The 27,913-nt window shown below is 38.8% G+C and overlaps 1 protein-coding gene across 5 annotated transcripts in view; it reads left to right on the top strand.

The window, feature by feature from the left end:
* The window catches only part of LOC124132897 (dynein axonemal heavy chain 8-like), a 180,897-nt gene that overhangs the window by 129,274 nt on the left and 23,710 nt on the right, over positions 1-27,913 (top strand). For all 5 annotated transcript variants that reach the window (XM_048398431.1, XM_048398432.1, XM_048398433.1 and 2 more), the window contains exons 65-76: positions 2,151-2,366; positions 3,194-3,331; positions 7,487-7,614; positions 8,734-8,902; positions 10,867-11,022; positions 13,559-13,714; positions 14,192-14,281; positions 15,591-15,683; positions 16,835-16,939; positions 22,279-22,417; positions 24,903-25,017; positions 27,379-27,569. In XM_048398431.1, the coding sequence (XP_048254388.1) occupies positions 2,151-2,366; positions 3,194-3,331; positions 7,487-7,614; positions 8,734-8,902; positions 10,867-11,022; positions 13,559-13,714; positions 14,192-14,281; positions 15,591-15,683; positions 16,835-16,939; positions 22,279-22,417; positions 24,903-25,017; positions 27,379-27,569 (1,696 nt within the window). The remainder of the gene's footprint in view (positions 1-2,150; positions 2,367-3,193; positions 3,332-7,486; positions 7,615-8,733; positions 8,903-10,866; positions 11,023-13,558; positions 13,715-14,191; positions 14,282-15,590; positions 15,684-16,834; positions 16,940-22,278; positions 22,418-24,902; positions 25,018-27,378; positions 27,570-27,913) is intronic.

Raw genomic sequence — 27,913 nt, 5'->3', positions numbered from 1 at the left:
CCAGACAATAATCTCAAGCTTCAATCCATGCAGTTGGGATATGATGACATGGCTTCAGCTGTAACTGATCACCCAGTTGATTTTGTTGCCTCATACGACCAGGTTTTCAACTCTGTGATTTATACATCTTCAATAACAGAGGACAAGCTAATTGGTTTATTTATGTAAATTTATTAAAATTCAAATCAATTTACATTTAATTTAAAGATACCTGGTACCTAATGTTACTTACTGTTATAGATCAAACGTAAAACAAGAGAAGTTACTCTAACCTTATGACCTGAGAACATTTTACAGTGGCTCGCCTGAGAGTGAGGACTGACAATACTTTCAAGCTAAATGCTCAGGGAAATGTTTTGTTTGTGTCTTTCTGTTGTTTAACACCACACTCAGCAATATTCCAGCTATATGACAACAATCTGTAAATAATTGAGATGTATTTCAACTGAATGGATTTTGTAAACAAGCTATATGGAAACATAACGCAAGTTCAGTGATAAACTAAATCTGTCAGTTTTAACCAGGTCAAACAGTTGTTTCCAGTAGGTATCTATAATAGATATTGATGGAATTTTAATCATTTTGAACTTGATCTATATTATGAATATTAGAGGTGGTGGTGTAGTCTTGTGGTAAAACATTTGCTCATCACATCAAAGCTTTGTTTCTATTCTCCACATGGGTACAATGTGTGAAGCCTATTTCTGTATGTGAATTCCCCTGCTGTAATGTTGCTGGAATATCACTGACAATTTTAACTCTCCCAGAACACTTTTTATCCCCCCAGCATATAATGCGGAGGGGATATAGTCATGATCTGATCTGTCTGTTCATCAAAACTTGGTACATGTATCAACCAGGGGCTGAAGCGGTGCCTTTTGCTATTACAGAACTTTTCAAAATTTTATATATCCCTGTTTCCATGGAAACAAGTAAGGCTTAGCTGATACGGATATAGGTGTCGTTTACAGAGCAGAACTAAAAAACTATTGAAGATTTTTCAACCAAACTTGGTACATGTATTAATTAGGGGCTGAAGTGGTGCCTTTTGCTTTTAAGGAATTTTAAACTATTGTACTCCTGTTTCCAAGGAAACAAATTTGACTTTAACTCTGTTGATATTGATGTGTACCTGACATAGAAATACAAAGTTCTGAATCTCAATTCAATGGTATATTTTTGATAGTTCAATAACTACTCTACAGACAGACAGATGTGATAGAAATTCTCTCATCAAGTTAGCCTGAAGTCACTAAAGTAACAGTCAGATGATGTGTTATTCCGAATTTGTAGGGATTTGTGATAATCTGATGTCTCTTTTTTTAACAAAGAGTATGCACTACTCCCTTCTGGCCAGTGATATTTAATGACACATTATAAGACAAATAGAGATCTTTTATCCCAACGAGTATCTGTATCTTAAATGATTGTTAATAATGTACCCTTTTTTTCCGATCTTGTTTGTATGTTCAGGCCTCAAAGTTTATATTTTTACCAAGTAGCTACAATATGGCTACAAGTATTTTTTCCTAGGTAGCCAGTGGTAAAGTTAAGAAGTCAAGCCAATAGTGTAGGTAGCCAAAAGCATTTGAAATTATCTGTTATCAAATAACTACTTTTATATGTACAAGTCAAAGCACTTGTCTTGGAATTTTATATTAGTGGAAACTGTACTTGAGTTTTGTTATTTGTGACTCGAACAATGATGCAATCTATGTTACTAGATTTTATAGGTATATCCTTGCTTATGCAAAAAACTATCAACTAAAATAAAATACTAATTACATTAATATTTATGTATTTCAGTTCATTGTTGACTTAATGAGGAATTATTTGCGAGTACAATTACTAGCAGACATGTTTATTTTTGTGTCTACATATGTGTAGCAATAGAATTTAGTTGCCACAAGATATTTCACAAGGCAGTCATTTGGCTACCTCTGAATTTTAGATAGTAGACAAATTGAAATTTAGGTTGCATTGGCGACTGTTTTAGTCGCAACTTTGAGGCCTGATGTTTAATTTCAAATAGACAATCTGCATCCCTGTTAGCACTTTCATGTTAAATTTCCAAATTTTGAGTGAGCTACAGAGCAACATGGCTATGTGTTTTATCGAATTGATCTTGAATTCAAGTTTTCTGTTTACAGCTTATGAGTGGCTCTGGCTTTCTGACCAGCTTGCAGACCTTTGGTAAAGACACCATTACAGGCGAGACTGTAGAGCTGTTGCAGCCCTATTTGTCAATGGAGGACTATACATTTGAGACGGCTAAGAAAGTGTGCAGCAATGTGGCTGGTCTGTTGTCCTGGACCACAGCTATGGCTTTCTTCTACGGTATCAACAGAGAAGTTTTGCCACTGAAGGTGTGTCTTTATTATAATAAGATAATACGTTATTATCCTGAAGGAAATTTGGGTGGCATCCTAAAAGCATAGAGAAACAAGTAACAGGTTTTAAGTTACTTACGCTGACAGACACATAAGCACTATGTCCAAACGACATAAAAGCGCTAATCAACAACAAATGAGAAAAGTGTTTCAGAGAGAAGCATGTGAGGCATTAGGGAAGCAGGTGAAATTCAACATGATAGAGATAATAAATTGTTTAAGTACTTTCTCTGTTCTTTTAAAAGTGAATAATTTTTAGATAACGCAACTGGTCATACACTCATTGAGCTTGTGAAATTAAAATGCATTACAATAAACATTATTGATATTGTGTATATGCGTCGTATGACCCACTCTTTTCTTCTATGCAATTTGTTCAAGTGTTTTATGTAAGTTTTCAAATGTGTTACTTGTATTTTTTACTTATCCTGCATTACTCCTTAATGCATTCACTGCTTACCTCACGACAACAAGGACAGTGCAACGGCGATGGTCCTGGGTGAAGAAATAAAGTTGTTGTTCTGAAGTCCCACTTTTACTGACCACCGCCGTTGGCATGTGACCTTGATGGCACCTAAGGTCACCTTCTTCACATCACTGCTTGTCGCGCTACAGCAAGGACGTGGCCCAGCGGAGCACTCCTTTTGGATTAATTTAGATCTTCAGTTTTTGTCTACAATTCTAAAATAGATTTGCGATGGGTGATGTATTCCTTTCATATCATATATGATCCCTGATATCTTTTTTTATGGTTTGGTTGTTTAATTTGAAGTTTTGAAGATTAAATGTTATGTTTGTTTCAGGCTAACCTGGCCAAGCAGGCAGGACGGTTAGATATTGCCACAACAGAGCTGAACAATGCCCAAGCGCAGCTAGATGATAAGCAGAGGGAATTGGATGTGGTGCAGGCACTCTATGATACAGCCATGAAAGAAAAACAGGTAATACAACACAGTAGAACATGGTTGTTACTGACATCAGATAATTAATATACACATGGTCTAAAGAAGCTAATTCTTACGAAACTTCTTCATCTATTACATCTTTGCCATTAATCCTGTATTTTGGCTTCAGTCACACTAACTAAAATTTTCAGATTTTCAACAGACGTCCTCTTCACTGTCAATCACACACAACTAGTTGTTCCCAAATTGCATCGTAACCACTCAAGCTATGACATTTGCAATGGCGGGAACCTCACCAATTGATATAGTTGTAACGATCTAGCACTTGGTAGTTAGCCACATTAATCTAAGATTATTCAAAAAGTTTTCTATAAAACAGACCCAGTAAGTAGATATTAATAAGACTGCTAACTGAAGTGACGATCACACGAACGTGAGTATAAGCTGGTGTTAGATGTTGCTGTGAGGTCGTAATGGAGTCTCCCTTTACTCCCGGTTGCAAGAAGTGTGGTCGGTTTATGATCACGTGAGATCCTTATCTTAACTGCATGAGGTGCAGAGGTTCTACCTCTACATAGGAGGTTAGGTGTGAGTAGTGTGCCAATACTTCAAGGAAAGCCTTCCAAAAGTTAGCTGAGGCTATCACCAAGGCTAAGAGGCGTGAAGCAGCTAAGAAGAAAGTAGAAGTCATCACCGCAGCCGACACTGTTCAGTCCACTGCCTCATCCCCAGCGCCTCCTTCCTCCACTCCCAGTCCACCACCAGCAGAACAACCATCTCCTGCGCTCTCTATGAGCATGCTACAAGATCTCTTCAAGCAGCAACAAGACATGATGAAGGCCATGTTTGAGACGAGGTTCTCAGCCTTAAATGAGGCAATGAAGAGGATGAGACAGGCAGCTCTCCAGATCAGGAGTCCCCAGGTCAAGAGACTGCATGGGAGACAGCCATCTGCCTCTGCAACACACACCGTGTAGGGCCTACCCCAGCCGACCCTACCGACCAGCCAACCAGCCAGCCAGCTGTCCAACAAACCTATCAGCCTTACGGCCAGCCAGGATTAAGCTTGCAGGCTTTTCCCTACCGTGATACATGGGCAGCTGGGTCTTCGCTTGGGTCCAGCAGGGAACCGCCAGGCTATACTCCCCAGCTAAGACACTGTACACTCGCTGCATGGACCCCACGGCAACCCAGCCGACTGACCAGCCGTCCACCCAGCCGACCGTTAAGACACCGTATGGTTGCCGCACAAACCCCACGGCAACCCAGCCGACCGTTAAGACACTGTACAGTCACCACATGGAGTCCACGACAACCCAGCCTGCTGGCCGGCCATCCACCCAGCCGCCCGTTAAGACACCGTACGGTTACAGCACGGACTCTTTGGTAAACCTATGGACCATCCAGTTGATTGGCCTACCATATGACCTCCATCAACAGGTGGTACCCAAGCCAGCCGCACGGACCACACAGGACTGCACGGACCACACGGGACTGTCCAACCGACCATTATGCTGACCGAGATGAGCATTACCCTACGGGACCCGTTGACCACAGGCAGGCATCACAAGCCGCACGAACTTTAATCATACTGGAATCCTGGACACTGGTGGATGAGGAATCACACGGGGAATACATGGCAGACTACCACGAATATCAACCCCCCGATGGAGCTACCCACGGTCACTGGGAGGTGGAAGCAGAGTATTATGAAGACATTAATCAATTGACGACTCACCCCAGTGGGGTTATACGGAGGGATATACGTTTGTGGAACTCATCGAGGAATTATATCACCTCATGCGTGTACTCCAACCTCCTGTGACAAAAAATGCGCCACCTGAGATGCCGGAATACGGGGGATGTCATGCTCCTAGTTTTCGTCAGTCAAACTACAAGAAATGAGGAGTCAGAGGTGAATGCAGATTCTGACCTCCCTGCCACCCACTCCGACATTATAGACCCTTTTGACCAAGTTATGTCTATGGATTGCGATTTACGCCTACTGTTTTTCAACATAATGCCAACTCCGGGACCAGTGGGAGGGCGCCTTCTGTCATATGCCGAAAATCCGAAGCAAGTTACGCCGGACCGCTGGATTCTAGACTTCATGGCTCACGGATACAAACTGCTATTCAAGAAACATCCTATCTTGAAGAATCAACCCTTTGGACACAGATTTGATCCAGTCTTAGCCAAGCTAGCGGCAGCAGATCTGTCTGTCAGGAAGCTTTTTAAGAAGCGAGCCATTAGGAGACGAGCGGAGACCAACAAGACCAAAGGCTTTTATTCTCCGGTATGCCTAGTCCCGAAGAAGAATACGACCGACATGAGGATGATAATTGACTAAAGATCCTCAAAAAGACATTCCTGGAACCTCCGCCAAAATTCCTGATGTAATCCGTACAGAAGTTATGGTCGACATTGAAGACAGGAGACTGGCTCATCAGCCTCGATCTACATGATGCCTATCTTCACATTCCGATACACTCATCGTCACTGAAATATCTGTGCTTCGTGATCAAAGGTCGGGGTTAAGAGTTCCAGGTCTTACCATTCAGGATATCAATAGCAAATATAACGGTAATTCTAGTGAAAGTATCACATATTTGATCGATTCTTGAGACATTCTGATTTTCAAGGCCTCAGGGGGAAATTCGGAGGAAATTTATCTTGAGTTATGATTAGAATCAGAGAATAATGGTTTCCAGAAGAGATTACTGTCAATTACACAGGGAGTTAGTAGAGGCAGATCCCACCGGACATCTGTGGTATATTCTGGCCAAGATGTAATAGAGGTAGAAGTTTCATAAGAATAATTGAACAATGGTTATCATTGTTAATAATTCTAAGAATACTACATCTATTACATTGGAAGCTAGTACTCCCACCCACCTCCCCAATTCACCTACCTCTAGTGGTTAGATGTGGGAAGAAGTGAGGTTCCCGCCATTGCATACGTCATAGCTTGAGTGGTTACCATGCTACTTGGCAACAACTAGTTGTCTGTGTAATTGTCAGTGAAGATGATGCCTGTTGAAAATCTGAAAATTTTAGTTAGTTTGACTGAGGCCAAAATACAGAAATTACGGCAAGGATGTAATAGAGGTAGTATTCTTATAATTATTAAGAATTATTATTATCTAGAATTCCAAACTGAGTGACCTAGGATGGCAAATTTGGAAGAAAAAATTGTTTTGTTCAAAATTGGGATTTTGTGAAAAGTTCTTGTTTTCTTCATTACCATTGCAATCAATGCAGTCCATCTATCCGTAATCTTTTCTTTTCCAGATCACAACTCAAAAACCATTCAATATTTTTCCAAAACATATGGCAGATCTATCAAACAGATCCTGAAGTGGTACCTTTTGCTATTTGCAGCTTTTGGGCATTTTTATTTTTCTTGATTTCCATGGAAACAATTTGGACTTAGTCTCAAAAGGGGGTGGTGGATTTTGTTTCCAGAGCACAACTTTTAAAACCATGAAAGACTTTTCATCCATACCTGGTACATATATTAACTAAGGGCTGTAGTGGTGCCTTTGGCTATTTAGGATGTTTTCAGAATTTCATTTTTCCCAGTTCTCATAGAAACAAGTAAGATTTAGCTGAAACAGAGAGAGGTGTCGTTTCTAGAGCAGAACTTTGAGATTTTCAACAAAACTTGGTACATGTATTAATCAGGGGCTGAAGTGGTGCCTTGTGCTATTTAGAAATTTTTAGAAAAATAATGTTTTCCCCATTTCCATTGCAACAAGTTTGACTTTGACTCTGTTCATGATATGTTTATCTCACCTATCGACACATACTATATTAAGCCTCCTGTTCCAATAGGCCCATGGCAAGTATTGTGATACTTGCGTTACGATAAGATACTTTTTTTCTCTCATTTTTGTGTGAAATTCTCCATTTTCTGGATGGCCCAAAAATCTAAGCATGTACGTATGAATGCTTGGGGAATCCATGGTGGACAAGGTTTTGTGAGTAACAAACAAGGGATAATATGAAAAAAATTCAGCAATCCATGGAGTCTTTTATTATCCTGTTTTACTGTAGCTCCTTGAGGGTGTGCTCTCAACTGGGAATCCTTGACCAGTAGCATGTTGTATGAGTGAACAGTTTTCAAATATGTGTGTTCTTTGGGGAAGTTGAAGTGTTGGGTTACTGATGTTATTTCATGTTTGACTTAAGGAACTGATGGATGATGCTGAGTCTTGTCGAAGGAGAATGACAGCAGCCTCAACTCTTATTGGAGGTCTTGGAGGAGAAAAGACCAGATGGACGTCTCAAAGCAAAGAGTTCAAGACTCAGATTGACAGGTAGTCACTTTCATATAGCTGGATCCACGTCACTGTATAAATTGAATTAAAATAGTCAAGGGGTCCTTATCATAACCCTAATGTTAGAAGGTAAAGATTTCTGGCCTCTAGATTCAGGGTTTGCCCCAACCCAACCCCAAACTGGGGGTCATTATGACTCCTTAGGTATAATACAGGGAGTCATATGTCTTTCAAAGGGGGTCATTTTAATAAAACACTAATTGATGTTAGATATCATAATGACAGGAAATACAACTACCCCGCTAGGCAACTATTGAAACTTCTTTCTGATTGGCTGCAACTGAGAGCTTGCCAGTAGAGCTGTTCCATTTTTAGACATTAGGATTTCCAACATTAGACAAAGCTGATATCAGTCATATTTTATTGTCAAGGGATATGTCCTTTTCAAATATTAATGTTTCAACCATATAGTGCAATTGATTGATTTTGACTGTCAGAACGATCTGCATCTTCTTGACTGATGCAATGGAGAAATGATATTGCGTATTTTCTCCTTAGATTGAGTCAAATACGCAGGTTTTTTGCATCAGGGCAAACCCTGCTCTAGATCAACTACTATAGCAGAAATCATCAAGGAACACTGGACCCTCCTTAATTTAGAATGCTGAATGTCAAACTATTTTGCCTTCAATCTGGTTATTTTTTAATGAGAGCCAGTATTGTTCATACAAACTTGATAAATGCTTAAATTCGACCCTTGACTGTTAGCCGACTTGTGCCTTATAAGCATAAAATAATGGTATAGTACTTTGAACACATTAGTGTGTGGAATCTAGCCCTTAAGTACCAATATACACATTATTTAATCAGAAGCCTGAATCTAGTAAATTTCTGTCCAGTAAGTTCAACTCTCAATTGTCTATATCAGTATATGTTAACATTTAAAGCTTATCAAATGTTAGACGAGTTTGGGTCACCTCAATTTTTGGGGGCATTTTGGAAAACAATACATAAATGGCCTAATAATATAGAGGGATTTGAAACCTAGAATTATTTCACATATGAATATACCTAGCACTTGCATGTCCTGGTGACAGATCCGTGATGATGTACATATGTATCTAATGCTGATTAATGTATTTGTTTATGACCTGTCAGACTTGTCGGGGATGTGGTTCTGTGTACTGGCTTTCTGTCCTACTCGGGGCCATTCAACCAAGAGTTCCGCACCAAACTGTTGACCAATTGGGAGAAGGAAATGTACAAGAGAAAGATTCCCTTCACTCATGACTTGAATGTCACCTCCATGCTAGTGGACACAGCCACTGTAAGTACACCGTAGCATCCTATTAAATATGTATGTCATATTTATGTCCATGCTAAATACTAGCTATATGTATATCACGTCTATACCCAATCAATATCACACCAACATCCCTTCTATATCACGTCTATACCCAATCTATGTCACATTAATATCCGTTCTATATCACATCTTATCCCTTCTATGACACATCTACATCTCATATATATATATATATATGGCACCGCTCTGTCACATCTATATCACATCTTTTTCCCTGCTATATCACATCTATATCGTGTCTATCTCACATCTATATCACGTCTATATCTTTTCAGTCTTTAACATTAGGGTTATGGCAAGGAATCCTTGACCTTCATACTTAATATCAAACACTGATGACTTATCACATCTGTATGATGCCTTTATCCCATCTATTAAAACATTGCACTAAGTACAAACGTATGAAATATGTCAAACTCTGTATAAGCCTCTATTCAATGTAGCAATATCCTTAACCGTCTGTTTTTACATGGTGTTGCACTTCAAACTATCGATGCATTGCAATTCTCAATTGCCCGATATCAAGACATTGATGGCACAAATTATTCAAGACTTGTGAAAAAATTGTAGTTGAAGAATATCAAATCAATATCTTAACGGATGAGAAAATATTACTTCCAGTAGAACGTAGATACCTGTGCACATATGAATACACAATCTTATCTAAATAAATGTTCAATTTGGTATAGATCGATGTCTCTTTTACCTTGGGTGCCACCATCTTTGAACCGAGATCCATTTATGGAAATGGATCTCTTGCATTAGGGCTAACAAAAATCGAACAGATTCTTGAAATGGCCAAATGAATGATCTCAACTAAGGCTAGGCTGTTAAAACTGTATGCTAAATCAACACAACAATATAAGGACTGATACCATGAGATCTGGTCGTGTCATACTGCCTCAAAGAGGGTACTGACGTTTGTTTATTGTAACATGGTGAGGTCAACTTTACCTGCTTGCTATCCAAATGCTTGTGCAGGAGTGGTAGAACTGTTGCAATAGTATCACATTAGTATTTTAACTATTGGATTGCTGTTGCAGTAGATATTTTGCCCCATTTAAGTTTAACATAGGTAGTATGTTATGTATTGGTGACCCGTGAAGATCTGGGTTAGAATAGGTCTTCAGCCACCCATTCTTGCTGAAAGAGGCGACTATACTTGTCGTAAGAGGCGACTGATGGGATCGGGTGGTCAGACTCAGTGACTTGGTTGATGCATGTCATCGTATCCCAATTACATACATCAGTGTTCATGATGTCAATCGTAGGTTTGCTGGTCCAGACTTGATTAGTTATACACTGCCTTCATATGGCTGAAATATTGCTGAGTGTGGCGTTATAAAACAAATAAAAGAACAAACAAAACGTGGTTGGTCCATGCCTAACATGGAAAGTCATACATGATCAAGATTGTTTATTCTATCTTGGACTTTGTAAGTGCCAGGTGTTATAGTAAGCCCAGTGTTAGAAATTGGCACTAGTCCTTAAAAAATTATAGTCAGTGCAAAACTGCACAATAGTTAAGATATTCTAAGGACCAGTAGAAATCTGCCCTTTTAAAGGTAAATCTTTGAAAGGCATTTAGAAGTGATGCACATCAGGAATGGAACTTTTTTATTATGAGAAACAGAATGTTTCGGAAGAGGTAAGTATACCTCGAAACATAATAAAAAAAGTCGACAACCATAGATTCTATTCTTTTTTAAGGTTTTTGCTTTATGTTATCATTATAAGGACAAGTGGTCTAAAACTGTTAGTTTATATCCCTGCTTGTAGTAACCCTCACAGCACATTACAGTTTAAACTGAGTAATAGAGAAGAATTAAATTGCAAGAATTATCATGTTCTAAACAAGAAGTCACCACAAAAAACTTATCATGAGTTTAGGTACATCAAAATATCACTGACCATTTACGTTTCAGATTGGAGAGTGGAATATCCAGGGTTTGCCCAATGATGACCTGTCTGTACAGAACGGCATCATCACAACAAAGGCCACCCGCTACCCACTTCTGATTGATCCACAGGGGCAGGGCAAGAGCTGGATCAAAAACAGGGAGAAAGATCATGACCTGCAGGTAAGTACAGCTGCAGCAAGACAGGCAATTGTTTATTTTGGTCTCGCTCAACTTCCTGGCAGTGTAACTCAATATCAGCCTCACTGACCAATGTTCAATGTAAACAAATCTTGTAAAAGTCTGGACTTTATGCAAACTGCTGTGGAAGGAGGATGCAAGTTGTGTGCAGCTTTGGACAGTATTGCCTGATTTAGGATGAAGTGATGCAGGTCTTGGATGTTTAGCCCTGAAGGGATTCTGGATAAGAATTGGTCCCCAACAACCTGAACTTATAAGAGGTCATTAAATGGATGAAATGGTCAGACTTGGTGAATTGGTTGATAGCTTGTGAGATCACTACTTTGTATGGCCAAGAATAAATTATTTCCAGACTGCAGCCATAAGGCTGGAATGGTGCAGACAAACCTAAAAACATAATCAGGTCAATTGAACCCTCGATCATTAATTCCTGTCGATACCTATGGAAATCTAAGGCAACAAAGATAATTGTACCACCCATGGTCCCCATTGCCCTTGAGATCTGCAGTCTAGCGTAAATACTGCTCTTGGAGGATTGTCTTTGCCCCTGTAGGACAAGACTAACCTTCCTGAGGAAATCCCTTCATTTTTAAATTTGCCGATCGATACAGGATTCTATGAAGCAAAAGCAGAACTCTATTTGAATGCTTCATGAACTCAATTGTTATGATATGTTGATGATGTGACCTGAACTAAAATTCTGTATAGTCCATTCTCCTTTAACAACTCAGAAAAACAGCCTCAATTGCAATACCCCACTGCTGTAGTCAATAAATCAGCAAAAAATAAGAAAGCAATTGTATGAAGAGGGTCATCCTTCAGATGACAGCTTTACCATATCAGTTTAGGTCTAACAGGGTTTAACCTCTTTGTTTTGGGGGACAAGGTTTTTGTGTCCACCTGCACAAAGTGTTCTTAGCGCTACAACTTCATGTATTGTACGTTTATGCTAAAGGCTAGGTAACAATAATGCTGATTGTTTTGTGCCCTGGTTTATGATCAAAACGTCCTTGGTTCCATTTCCTGCTTGTGACTAACATATTTATGGATGCTTCATAAAAACATAATGTACATTGTGATAAAATTCAGTCTTGTGAGGTTGTTTTTATTGAGACAAAGTTAATATTTCACAAAGGTAATAATAATGTTTAAGACTAACATTTGTGTATCAGGCCACATCAATCTCATTCAAGCAGGTCTTTTACTCCTTTATGATACCATTCTGCTGAAGATCTAACAAACACTCCATAGGAGGTCACATCAGGTGAGCAAACTTTGACCACCAAATCCAAATAAAGGATGCTTAGGTTTTTCACCCTATCAGATGTCATTTCTTTTAAAAGATTCAACTTTCTCATTTTCGTCACTTCCGAAATTTTAATCTTAACAAAAGAAAACCCACGATGATACATCTGTTGTTGTAGAAGCTACACAGTGTATAAAATATCCACAATATCAGTGATAAACCTGGGATTTTTATAAGATGGGCCCTAGGGCCCATAGACCTTGAAAGTTGTGGGACTTTTCATGAATATTATGTGGCATGTAGTAAATGTTATGGCTCTTAAACAATTAAAAACACATGAAGCATGGAAGACTACATAAAAATGCAGAAAAATTTATTGTTCAAACAGCATCTTTAGAAATAAAGGCTACTTCTCTGTATCAGTCAGTATAAGACAGTGCAGAGAAAAAAATCAAAGTTAATCAGAACTTTCATAAAATTGTTTATAGCTTCCGCACACCAGGCTACCCGCCGGGCCTGGGGACAATACTGCCATAAACCTCACCCCCATTCTCCAGACACAAGGACAACTGTCACAAGCGTGCAATATATGACCTTTCTCCATGTTGAAGCATATAGAAAAAACACCAAAACCTTTTGTTGAAAAAAACAAGACAACATTGTAAACAAAAGACATTAATAGGGCCAACAACATATACCGTATTGTGTTCCCACTGGCTTTTGAAACTTGTCAGTCACGCTGGACTGGCAGCGCTAAATATTACCAGTCCCCCCCAACTCTGGTTTTATTTTTCTTTCATCACGTTCAATGCAGACAAAGTAGACAGTGGGAAACCCTGATGACAACAGACAAGCTGACTTTGTTTGAAAAATATAATATATTGTATATCACGGATGTTTTGTGGAACAACAAGGATTTTTTCAGGTACTTTTTTTTGCCAGTCCACTAGATCAATCAGAAAAAAAGATTACAAACCAAAAGTATTTGCAATCGGGAGGTTAACTTAAGAGACGAATAAGTTTTAAATGGAAAGTTATTGTGTAAAACAACTTAGACATCACTGGTACGTATTGCGCCTTTGGGCACACAATATCCAGTATTGATGCGTTAATTATTACAAACATACAGCAATGCCGCAGAAACCAATCCTTGATCTAATCCTGCATAATGATATGCAGCCTTTATAATTTCCATTTTGAACAGCCTGTTTATGTTCATTTTTAGCATACTGGAATCAGATAAGCTGCTCTGACTGATTACTCCTACTGCAGGTGACGTCCCTAAATCACAAATACTTCCGCAGTCATTTGGAAGATGCCCTCTCCTTGGGGCGACCTCTGTTGTTGGAGGATGTGGAGGAAGACTTGGACCCTGCTCTTGACAATGTTCTTGAGAAGAACTTTATCAAATCTGGATCTACTTTCAAGGTAAGTTCACCCTAATTACAGAAAGTTCAACAGAGATTGTTTGTGACATTTGAACTAAATGATACTATTGTTAATGTTTAATAAGATTAACTAATTATTATTTTAAAATGCAGAATCATTTTCTATTAGGGGCCAGTCACAAAATGTGAACTTGTTCAATATATAGTTATTTTCAGAACATGATAAAGCAGGCTTTGCCCTCTTGCACTTGTTCATATATGTGCCAAATACATTTTTTTTTCCATTTATGGAATTACAAGCATACTGTTGACAGTTGCAGGAGTAGATGTGCCACTGGTTATATATCCAACTGGTCTGCAACTTGTTTCGGACTAGTGATTTATGTAACATTACTAGATGTTGGGTAAAAACAACTAGCCCCTCTAGCTTCTCACTTGGACTAGTCCCCATCATTAACGATGCAGTTGTCCTAGCTCCTACAGACTGATGATGCTGAGAATATGGTTATGGTTTCAGGTGAAGGTTGGTGACAAGGAAGTAGATGTGATGAAAGGCTTCTACCTCTACGTCACCACAAAGCTCCCCAATCCATCCTACACTCCAGAAGTAAGCAATTGTTACAATGTAGTTAAACTTGTGATTTCTTTGTTACTTGTATTGAAATATAGGTGGAATAAGACCCTATTCTTTAGTTGAATTTAGAAGTTGTATATGTCACTAATGTCAAGATAGAGATTAATTGGGTCAAATTTTGAGTTTTGTCTCAGGAACTCTGTAATACGTTTTGGGTCATATTCATGAACATGAGGGTTCCAGGATGGTGACATGCTTCAAATGATTTCCAAGAATTTATGGATGGTACATCATTGCCCATTATAGATGGTGATTTTAATGTTTGACTGAAGAAAATCCACCAATGATGCACTGAACTCTGAGTGTCTTACCAGAATAAATTTGTCAGATGTGTAACTTGCAATCTACAATTTTGATTGGTTTTAAGAGCTTTACCGATTTGGAGTCCCCTAATCCTTGCAATGTTAATTACTCATGTCCATTCTCAATTTGTATGGATGTAGGATGCAGTATTTTGCATTTCGGTAAAACCATGAGATGGCAAGGATGATCAACCTCTTTATTACCGGTACAATAGCAGTGATGATTCCAACACCATTATCTAGTTAGTGATCATGTCACTTCAAATGTAATGCAGAAGATGACCATCTGTAGAGGCAACTACATGAATTGGGTGGTTAAGCTTGGTAACTTGGGTGAGTGAATGATCAGTACACGATGGAGTGGATCATTGCTCATAGCATCAATCACTGCAGGGTTCCTACATGCTTGAAGAGGCCTTGAATTTAAAGGTCCCACTTGAAAAGACTTGATATTTAATGTCAGCCGTGAAAAGCGTTGAAAACCACCAATAATAACTTGAAAAGACTTGAATTTGTATAACAGTACAAAAAAACTTGTTAATAAAAGTGTTAAAAAACACTTACATATGTATCAAGGATGTTTAAGTATGATTAATCACTGTGATAGATTTGTGTGCCAAAGAGGTTATGACACTTAATTTATTTTTGTTAATTGTGAAAATTTGTGATATTCATACTGCACTTGAGGTCTGCACTATGTTCCAGTGCACTGTGACGTCAAATCAGCGTAACGGTATAACTGTACTCTTGAAAATCACATTTGTGAAACCATTTGAGTATATTATACAGCTCATCTTTGGACTTTTGTATTTTATCATTTAAAAAAGCCTTGAAAATGACTTTCATATCTGTATGAACCTGTACTGGATTAACTGGTCCAGACACGATTGTGCCACAGTGCAGCATTGATTTCAGTGGTATATGTTATTTACATTAAATTGTATTGTAGGATTTAGTGACATGTTTGTCTGATGTTGCAGGTGAGTGCCAAAACCTCCATCATTGACTTCACTGTCACCATGAAGGGTCTGGAGGACCAGCTGCTGGGTAGAGTTATCCTCACTGAGAAAAGTGTAAGAGAAGGATAGAAAAGTAGTATTTTATCAAGTCTGCCACAGGACGCTTATATAGATGTTTAGGTGTGCCCTTTACAATTGAAGTGTACCAACTAGAAGGATAACTTTAATCTTTCATCAAATTTGGCAAATATCATTTCACCTTGGCTGGATGATCAGCACTTGTAACTTTTAAAGTTTGTCCCCTTCCTATTTATCACTGACATCAAAAATCATGTTAGTACCCCTTTCTCTTCTGAATCCCCAAATTCATTTTGTGAATCAAAATGAATTAAACATATTCATATGTTCATTTTTTTCTCAGTGTTGTCATGTTTATTTGTGGTTTCATGTTATAAACATTATATGGTTGCCCTACAGGCAAATGAAACATAGTTTAACTTTCTTAAACATTTTTTTGGCACTAAAATTCAACGACCTTAGTCTGTGAAAATTTAGTTAAATTGCAAAGAAATATGTATACAGATAATTTTAAGAACATGTACATATTAATTCTTATAATGACAACATGCAATCTGGCTACAGATAGCGTAGTCATGGAACTTATGATGCCTGCATATAGCCCAGTCATGGATGCCTACAGATAGCCTAGTCATGGATGCCTACAGATAGCCTAGTCAAGGATGCCTACAGATAGTCTTGTCATGAAGCTAATAATGCCTACAGATAGCTTAGTCATGGCTGCCTACAGATAGCCAAGTCATGGAGCTTATCATACCTACAGAAAGCCTAGTCATGGATGCCTACAGATAGCCTAGTCATAGATGTCTACAGATAGCGCAAACATAAAGCTTAACATGCCTACACATAGCCTAGTCATGGAGCTAATGATGCATACAGATAGCTTAGTCATGGATGCCAACAGATAGGCTAGTCATGAATGCCTACAGATAGACTAGTCATCGAGCTTAAGATGTCTGCAGATAGCATAGTCATGGACTCATGGTATCTTCCCTTGACCAATATCTTAGCAGCCTTTCAAGATAATGTGTGTTCTATGGACAATACCTTGTAAGATATTCAAATTAGCTAGAGATAATCTCATGATAGATTGTAAATCCTTTGTCGTCTAATATTCAGGGAATATGTTGATCCTATTGTTGATCATTTATTTTATCTGTACCACTGTGATGTTGTTTTTGCTACAGGAGCTGGAAGCTGAGCGTGCGCAACTGTTGGTTGATGTGACAGCCAACAAACGTAAGATGCAGGAATTGGAGGATAACCTGCTGTACAAGCTGACCAGCACAAAGGTAGCTGACAACATCCTTTACTTAGTGTTCTATTAACTCACCTCCCATAATGCTTGTACAAGCTGGCCAGCCCAAAGGTAGCTGACAACATCCTTTACTTAGTGTTCTATTAACTCACCTCCCATAATGCTTGTACAAGCTGACCAGTCATAGGTAGCTGACAACACCCTTTACTTAGTGTTCTATTAACTCACCTCCCATAATGCTTGTACAAGCTGACCAGTCATAGGTAGCTGACAACACCCTTTACTTAGTGTTCTTTAAACTCACCTCCTATCCACATGTACAAGCTGACCAGTCATAGGTAGCTGACAACACCCTTTACTTAGTGTTCTATTAACTCACCTCCCATAATGCTTGTACAAGCTGACCAGTCATAGGTAGCTGACAACACCCTTTACTTAGTGTTCTTTAAACTCACCTCCTATCCACATGTACAAGCTGACCAGTCATAGGTAGCTGACAACACCCTTTACTTAGTGTTCTATTAACTAACCTCCCATAATGCTTGTACAAGCTGACCAGCACAAAGGTAGCTGACAACATCCTTTACTTAGTGTTCTATAAACTCACCTCCCATAATGCTTGTACAAGCTGACCAGCACAAGGGTAGCTGACAACGTATTTTACTTAGTGTTCTTTGGACTCACCTCCTATCCACATGTACAAGTTGACCAGTCATAGGTAGCTGACAACACCCTTTACTTAGTGTTCTATTAACTAACCTCCCATAATGCTTGTACAAGCTGACCAGCACAAAGGTAGCTGACAACGTATTTTACTTAGTGTTCTTTAAACTCACCTCCTATCCACATGTACAAGTTGACCAGTCATAGGTAGCTGACAACACCCTTTACTTAGTGTTCTATTAACTAACCTCCCATAATGCTTGTCCAAGCTGACCAGCACAAGGGTAGCTGACAACGTATTTTACTTAGTGTTCTATTAACTCACCTCCTATCCACATGTGAAAGCTGACCAGCACAAAGGTAGCTGACAACATCCTTTACTTAGTGTTCTATAAACTCACCTCCAATAATGCTTGTACAAGCTGACCAGCACAAGGGTAGCTGACAACGTATTTTACTTAGTGTTCTATTAACTCACCTCCTATCCACATGTGAAAGCTGACCAGCACAAAGGTAGCTGACAACATCCTTTACTTAGTGTTCTATAAACTCACCTCCAATAATGCTTGTACAAGCTGACCAGCACAAGGGTAGCTGACAACGTATTTTACTTAGTGTTCTTTAAACTCACCTCCTATCCACATGTACAAGCTGACCAGTCATAGGTAGCTGACAACACCCTTTACTTAGTGTTCTATTAACTAACCTCTCATAATGCTTGTACAAGCTGACGAGCACAAAGGTAGCTGACAACATCCTTTACTTAGTGTTCTATAAACTCACCTCCCATAATGCTTGTACAAGCTGACCAGTCATAGGTAGCTGCAGCTGACAACACCCTTTACTTAGTGTTCTAGTGTTCTATAAACTCACCTCCAATAATGCTTGTACAAGCTGACCAGCACAAGGGTAGCTGACAACATCCTTTACTTAGTGTTCTATTAACTCACCTCCCATAATTCTTGTACAAGCTGGCCAGCACAAAGGTAGCTGACAACATCCATTACTTAGTGTTCTATTAACTCACCTACCATTATGCTTGTACAAGCTGGCCAGCACAAAGGAAGCTGACAACATCCTTTACTTAGTGTTCTATTAACTCACCTCCCATAATGCTTGTACAAGCTGACCAGCACAAAGGTAGCTGACAACATCCTTTACTTAGTGTTCTATTAACTCACCTCCCAGGCTTAAAACGTCATAAAAAAACACCTAACATTAATAATTCAACAAACCCCGCTGAAAAGGCAAATAATCTCGCCAACCACTTTTCGGCCGTAAGCAGTAACAACAACTTTAGCCAAAAATTTCAAGATAAACTTAAAACAGAAAACAAATCAACCAAAGAACCAAATAATGACAACCTAGAAATAACCCACCCTTACACAATGGAGGAGCTACTCTACGTCATCCAAAACAGGAAAAAGGGCACAGCCCCAGGATTGGACCTAACTTCCTACCAAATAATTAAAAAACTCCCCCCTAAACTACTCCAAGCACTACTTAAATTATACAATCTCATCTATCAAAACGGACAAGTACCTACTCCCTGGAAACAGGCCTTAGTCATACCAATCCCTAAACCTAATAAACCTGCTAATCAGGCTAACTCCTATAGACCAATTTCCTTAACTTCAAACTTATGTAAAGTAATGGAACCTATGGCTAAAAACAGACTACAACATTACCTAACTCAAAATAACATCATAAACCCAGATCAAAGTGGTTTCACTCCTGGCCGCTCAACCTTAGATAACCTCGCCCGTTTAGAGCAGGACATTAAAACAGGACAACTCAGCAAACAATGTACTACAGGCATCTTCTTAGACTTCTCCAAAGCTTTCGACATGGTATGGCACCACGGGCTAATACAAAAACTACAAAAAATAGGACTCAAAGGTCAAATAATAAACTACATCCAAGACTTCCTAAACAATCGTAAAATAACCTTGGGTATAGACCAAACGCTATCGGACCAATGTCCCCTAGAAAATGGCACTCACCAGGGCAGTATCCTCAGCCCCACACTCTTCAATATAATGATAAATGATCTATTCCAGGGCCTATCCCCTAAAATAAACACATCTAAATTCGCGGATGTTGGAGCCCTCTGGATCCGCACAAAAAGCATTAAAATGGCCCAAAACCTACTTCAAAAATCTCTAAACAAAATACAGCAATGGGCTGACAAATGGGGCTTCTCCCTTAACTCGGAAAAAACTACAGGAATAGTATTTAAACACAAAAACATGAAACCCGCCTCCCAAAAACTCCAGCTAAACAACAAACCAATCCAATTCCTAAAACAAACCAAATTCTTAGGACTAATTTTCGATGAACATCTCTCCTGGGACGCTCACATAAATAATCTAATAACTAAATGTAGCAAAGATCTAAATACGCTAAGATGCCTCACTGGCTCAAACTGGGGGGCCTCCAAAGACACCCTCCTCTCACTCTATATATCACTAATTAGATCTAAAATAGACTACGGATGCGTCATATACGACACCCTAAACCAATCCCTAAGCAAAAAACTAGACTCAATCCAATATCAGGCTCTAAAACTAATAACACGCACTCAACATGGCACCTCCTACACTTCACTCCAGGCCTTAACAGGAGAAATGCCACTAAGTCTACGTAGGGAACAATTAACCCTAAATTTCTGGGCCGTGTCTCAATCCAACCCCCTAATTCAAAGCCTAATAAACAAAAATATAAGCCCAGAAAACCAAGCCCTAGCTCGAAAACACCCTCTACTTACTCCAATATCCCAAAGAATAACCAATTACTTAAATGAACACCAAATAAACAATCTTAAACAAAACTGTAAAAAATCAAATATCTTCACCCCCAAACTTAAAACACCCAAAATAGACATAACACTAGCTAGCACAATAAATAAACAAACCGACCCAAACATAGCCAAAACCACTACACTAGCATACATACATGAAAATTGGCCAAATTGGTGTCACATTTACACAGACGGATCCTCAGATCCGATTTCCAAACACACAGGTTTCGGAGTTCACATCACACAACCAACTTAAGCCACACAATCCTACCGACTCCCAAACAATCAATCAATATTCACGGCAGAACTAATGGGCATGGCCTCAGCCCTTCATAATCAACAATCTAAAAAAAAAAAAAAAAATCCTAATACTTACCGACTCGCTCAGTGGACTACAAGCCCTCCAAAATAAAAACACCAAAAACCGCCCTGAACTAATAAATCAGATACTAAAAACCTCAAACGATTTAACTGAGGCAGGCAAACAAATAGTATTCATTTGGATCCCCGCCCACGTAGGAATATACGGCAATGAAAACGCCGATAAAGCAGCTAAACTATCCCTTAAAATCCCAGAAATAAGCTTAAACCTACCCATCTCCAAATCAGAAATTAAAAGTGTTAACAAACAAAAAATCACCAAAAAATGGCATAACCTATATCAAAACTCAAATAGCCAAATCAAAAAGGTTCTAAAAAAAAACCTAACCAAACCAAAAATTCTACATCCGTCCAAAAAAATCGACAGAGTAATTGCTAAACTCCAAACAGGACATACCAACCTAAATAACCACCTCAAAATAATAAGAAAACACGCAACAGGAACCTGCCCACATTGCAAACAACAAGAAACCCCAGAACACGCACTCATACACTGCACCCACTACCTAACACACCGAACTACACTACAAACCACCCTAAATCTAAATAAGGCTCTTACTCTAGAAGCAATCCTAAACCCACAAAATAAAATAGAAAAATTCAAAGCCTTAGGCGTATACTTAATCAAAACAGGACTAATAAATCGCATTTAAAACCCCAATAAACTACCAAAACCAGACCACATAATCAAACTAACAAACTTCCATACTCAGGTCCCTTAGTTCGTCCCCCAAACCCTCTTGGCATTTTTTCAAAATTTCAAAATTTCCCAAATTCTATATAAGCAACCACTAAAACACCCCTACTGGATTGCCAAACAACTTTTTCCCCTTTTCGGAAACACATTAAATGGCCTGGCCCGTGTGCAAAATACGCTGCAGTCCGAAAGCGCACGTAAAATCTCCAATATAAGTAAGTAAGTACCTCCCATAATGCTTGTACAAGCTGGCCAGCACAAAGGTAGCTGACAACATCTTTTACTTAGTGTTCTCCCAGCCTTAAACATAGCTGCACAACGTTTAACAGTGGAACAGCTAGAGAACTTATCCCCATACATTTGTGACATGTGGCCATGAATTTCTTGGGGGTACTTTTCTCATAAGTCAAAAACTTCATGACTGCTCATTACTTGTTCTTTTCCATTTCTGTGTCTATTTGGACCCCTATCATGTTCAACTGGCTGTCACTAATATACAAACCGCCTCAACAGACTAAATACACTTGCAATGAACTCTTCAAACAATGTACTATATTGACTAGTTCACTTTCTTATGGCCCATAGTTTAAAGTTCAGGCTTAGAACTTTTTGACCAGCCCTTGTAATAGCTACATGTTCTGCCGCCTTGTAATAAAAATAAGCATTCACAGCAGTAATCGTCCAAAAGGTGGGGCTTCCAGATTAACAAGATCATGACTAATCAGATTTCACTTTGTCAGTGAGGACTGTAAAATGTATTGGTACCTGTTGGACATTGACTATTTTTATCAGGAACGTTTTGAGGTGCCCATGAATGAATTGTGTCCTACAGGGCTCTCTGGTAGATGACGAGTCTCTCATAGAGGTGCTGTCAGTCACCAAGATCACAGCTGCTGAAGTCAGTGAAAAACTGACAGTGGCTGCAGAGACGGAAATCAAAATCAATGAAGCTAGAGAAGAATTCAGGCCAGGTTTGTTGCCAGTTTCATTTCTTTATTTAACAAAAAGGCAGTGTGAACCAACAGTGGAAATTTAATAATTAATATATTTGTGCTGGGATGCAACTAACCTAAGACAATTACCAGCCTAAATAGTGACAATGTATAAGGACACCACTAAAAAGCCTGAAATTCTTCTAGCCCTAAGGATATCTTTAACATCAGACAAACTGATTCTGACTCATGGGCTAGTGCAAAGGTGCTTCCTTGCATTAGGTATTCTAGGGCAAGAAGGGGCACAGACAGACCAGTCATCCTGGTAGCCGTAGTTCTGTACGGTGTGTTGCATCCCTCAGGCGTACCAGGAGCCTATGACCTTGGCTTTCCCAAATTGTGTTCCTGTTTGTGATTGATTAGTGTCAACATACCGGTAGATACTTTTTTTTCCACAATATGATTTTGACTCAAATGCATGTTACTTTCTCAATAAAACAGTTGGTGACAGTGTGAGCAATGGTCAAATTTTTCAGCACCATGAAACACAAACTATCATCCCACACATTGTATCAATAGAATAATTATTTGTGATCGAACTGATCCCTTCAGTGCTGCATCAGCAGTCTTTCAGCTACTCTGACCTACAATCCAACTTACGGATTCCTGGGATGGGTTGGTTTGTTACAATGACCAAACAGCTGACTAAAATAGTCTTGGTGACCAGAATGGCTTTACATAGTTAGTGTAACTTTTTCTCTGCTGATCTGCTGAACTCATGATGGTCCGAGTTCGAATTTGTCTTCAGCTGCCCATGTTTGTTGTAAGACACAACTAACGAAATCAGGTGGTCAGTCTTGATTGCCTAGATTGTTGCTCATAGTATCAATTCCAAGTCAGTGGTTGAAATTTAGCATGCAAGTCAAGGGGTACTTGTCACAACCGAGAGGTTGAAAGTATTAAGATTTGGAGGTCCCTAGATTGAAATACCATAGAAGACCTCAAGGACCCCCCAAGTTTCAATCACTGCTCAGAGACCAATATATAAAAAACAACTCTCAATTTTAAAGAAAATAATAAATGTTTTTCCAAATTTGCCTGCCAAGGGCACTTAATTTGCAATCCTGTATAAGTCCTTGTGGCTGGTTTGTCTGATCCAGACTTGATTATTATCCCCCGCCGCGCGAAAGCGCGAAGCGGGGGATATAGTATTCACGACCGTCCGTCCGTACGTCCCACCTGTTTGTTGCCGCGATATCTCAAGAACTAAACACTGGATTGTCTTCATATTTGGAACTATGGTGTATATACAGACTTCGCAGACACCAGTCGGTTTTGGTGACCTTGATCCCATTTTCAAGGTCACAGCAGACAAATCTGCTTTTGGAGTTGGAAAACGGTGTTGCCGCGATATCTCAAGAACTAAACACTGGATTGTCTTCATATTTGGAACTATGGTGTATATACAGACACCGCAGACACCAGTCGGTTTTGGTGACCTTGATCCCATTTTCAAGGTCACAGCAGACAAATCTGCTTTTAGAGTTGGAAAACGGTGTTGCCGCGATATCTCAAGAACTAAACACTGGATTGTCTTCATATTTGGAACTATGGTGTATATACAGACACCGCAGACACCAGTCGGTTTTGGTGACCTTGATCCCATTTTCAAGGTCACAGCAGACAAATCTGCTTTTAGAGTTGGAAAATGGTGTTGCCGCGATATCTCAAGAACTAAACACTGGATTGTCTTCATATTTGGAACTATGGTGTATATACAGACTCCGCAGACACCAGTCGGTTTTGATGACCTTGATCCCATTTTCAAGGTCACAGCAGGCAAATCTGCTTTTGGAGTTGGAAAACGGTGTTGCCGCGATATCTCAAGAACTAAACACTGGATTGTCTTCATATTTGGAACTATGGTGTATATACAGACACCGCAGACACCAGTCGGTTTTGGTGACCTTGACCCCATTGTCAAGGTCACAGCAGGCAAATCTGCTTTTGGAGTTAGAAAACGGTGTTGCCGCGATATCTCAAGAACTAAACACTGGATTGTCTTCATATTTGGAACTATAGTGTATATACAGACACCGCATACACCTGTCAGATTTGGTGACCTTGACCCCATTTTCAAGGTCACAGCAGGCAAATCTGTTTTTGGAGTTGGAAAACGGTGTTGCCACAATATCTCAAGAACTAATCGCTGGATTGTCTTCATATTTGGTACTATGGTGTACAGGCGGGGGATATTTCGTCACTCTGTGACAAATACTTGTTTGGAAGCTGACATAACAGCTAGAATATAACCGAGTGCAGTGTTCAACAATAAACAAAGGGTAATGAGAGGAATCAGTATTAATCTGTTGACTTGTTGCATCGATCAGCATTTTCTTCGCACAAAGTGAGACATAAATGTTCTCTTTCCAGTCAGAGGCAGACTGAATTATGACATTTTAGACTTGATCATGTAACATTGGGTTTGGACATGTATAATTAGGGATGTTTGTGAACTTTTCAGTGGCCAACAGAGGAAGTAACCTGTACTTTCTGATCTGTGACATGAGTATCATCAACTGCATGTACCAGATCTCTCTCAACCAGTTCCTGGGCATCTTTGACATTTCAATGGCCAGGTCAGTTACAGTAGAGCACTCAATAGGCATGACAAACAATAGCCTTTCCTATGGGATACCTGTCTACACTGGTGATGAATTAACAGAGACATACAATTCACTTTGTCATTGTTCAACTTCAGACTATGTCAGTGATATTTGCTAGAGACAATTGGCATTTGGACATATTCATGATTCTATGATCTTTTTATAGGACATTCCGTCTTCCAAATTTGAGAAAAATCTTTGGGATGACAATCAGTGTCCTAGAAGATTAATATACAACCTTGCAGTGTTATGTTTTATCAAACATACTGATAAAATAGGGAGTTATCTATTTTTAGACATGGTGCCAATTGGTGTGATTGATAATTGATTATGACGTCATCGTGTGAGGGGGAAGGGATCGATGTTTGTTTTTCCCTTGAGGTGGGGTCACAGATTTCAACTTCCATCACGGTAAATATTTAATGTAAATTAGAAGTTATCGTAATTATGATCGCTGCATTTTCTCAATGACTATTTTCAAGGCTAAACAATGCCACGTATTACTTTAAATCTGCTAAACATTGAAGATTAACTGATTTGATTTGCAATTGTTTAATTGTATCCCATGCCACAGGAGCGAACATCAAGGACCTGATGACTCCCCTTAAGTTCAAACACTGAATTCATGTGAAATGAACATATTGTATTCATAAGATACGGGGCTCCAGGTAAAGCCTATATTAGCGTTTGTACAGATGAAAATATGCTGGGGGTGAGAATAATTATGAAAACATATCAGATACACATCATGGTATACATGTACAGTCTAACATTCATTTAAAGGTGTTTTCCCCCCAAATTGTCTTCTGATTTCAATCAGCGTGTCTTCTTGAGTACAGTGTGCACTGTCCAAAAACACAGCTGTGTAAAGGGGTGCACATTATACATGCCATAATGAGTTTTGATGTTTTTTCCCGAACGCAGAGACATTACCATTTGTACATAACACTGGAAATACCATGTCAACAAATCCGTAATGAAGTACGCAAATTAAAAATATAATTACACTGTCTGGTTACAAAAGGTGTTCATTGTATATCTGGACTTATGTTTGAAACCTATTTTCATAATTTTATTTAAGATTTCATTCAATTGTTTAATCGTGTGTAAATTGATCGGTAGATCGCACAACTCATCATGATTTACAGCAACCATGGTCAGATGACATTATTGACGCCTTGAAATGAACTTTAGCTGACAGAATGGATACATATATCATAAATGATTCGTTAAAGTCATATTTGTTGTAGTTTGACTGTTACACAATAACATTGAGTTTTCTAGAGCAAATGCGGGAGCCTGGACAGTGATATTGTTCCATGCATAAAAAATATCCAGCAATAGCAATAAGCTGTATCAAAGTTAGGGAAACGCTTCTGGTTAATATTAGTTTAGACATATAGTAATAAAGCTGCTACTAAAATGACACAATATTGGAATATATTATTCCTGATAAAATAATAGTTTCAAGTACAGTTCTTCCGATTACTGCATCAAAATTCTTTAAAGTTATTATATCTTGGGAAATTTTTAACTGAATCATTGGTAGATTGTGAGAAAACGTGTGTACAGCAGATTGCTGATTCCGGCTCAGTTTACAAGAAATACACACAGTAATCTTAATCTCTTTTAAAACTGGAAGTACAATTTAAACAGTAACTCATCATGTCTACTGATGTTTTATTTCAAATTTCAAATTTGTATAAACCAAATATATCACCTGTTTGTTTACCTGAATTTGTTGAAGGGATACGATGTAAATGACTTTTCATATCTTTGAATAAAGATATAACTTGAGCCAACTTCAGTGTATGCATGACCAGATTGTTTAATACATGTATCTAAATACGTTTAGACAGTGCTATGGTAAAAAATGCCCAATCGGACATTTTGTACCTATCTCTTGAGACCTGCACTGGGTACCCAGGTAGGGTCAGGTAATAGGGGGATGGGTACCAGGGTAGTAAATTCGGACTCGTCCCAGCCTTAATAGAGGGGTTGCGCATTATACAATTGACATACATGTACAACGAAAAAAGTATTGTTTATTGTTTTTTTACCTGTTTTAACGAAATTAGCAGTGCTGTGGTAAATATCTAAAATGAAAAACAAGATTAATCCATTAAATTCCATTCAGTACTCTAAGTGTACTCTTCAGTTTTGCCAGTACTCCTATACTGAAGTAATAAGGAGTACGGACTCCTGATGCTGAAACATTATCTGGAGCCCTGAGATATGATAGAAAACCAGTACAGAGACTTCCTCAGCCTTTTTGAAGTATTTCGTATATCCAAAATGTTTAAAAATTACAGCTGTCTTGTTTCATCTTTTCAGATCTGAGAAAAGTCCAGTTCCATCTAAGAGAATTCACATAATCATTAATTACTTGACGTTTGAAGCCTTCCGTTACACATGCCGAGGGTTGTATGAGGAACACAAGTTCCTGTTCACGTTGTTGATGACACTAAAGATAGATGTTCAGTATGGCAAAGTGAGAAATGAGGAGTTCCAGACTTTCATCAAAGGTAAACCATTACTGCCATGGATGTCAAACCACTTTTCACAGGGCATTCTTGGGCCATCCATTCAAACTAAACTCATCTTTCATGATTGCAACTAACCAGTCACCAGGACTGAACTTGCCTTCTTGTGTGGCGTCTAGGATACAATCAGAAATTGTTGTAGCTGGAGGACTTCCTTGAAACATCAAAGCTACAGATAAGCTGCGTATCTGCTTACATTACAATACCCCCAAATATATTCAAAACCCCAATTACTTTCAAGTAACTTGCATACAGAAATGCATGCATAAAATGAAAAAACTCAAATCAATAAAAACAGCATATGTAAAATATCCAATGAAGCTTTT

Source organism: Haliotis rufescens, unplaced genomic scaffold, assembly GCF_023055435.1.
Source record: "Haliotis rufescens isolate VD_foot unplaced genomic scaffold, xgHalRufe1.0.p SCAF_18, whole genome shotgun sequence".
Lineage (NCBI taxonomy): Eukaryota > Metazoa > Mollusca > Gastropoda > Lepetellida > Haliotidae > Haliotis > Haliotis rufescens.
The sequence above is the reverse complement of the archived record's forward strand: the minus strand, read 5'-3'. Positions and strand labels throughout refer to the sequence as shown.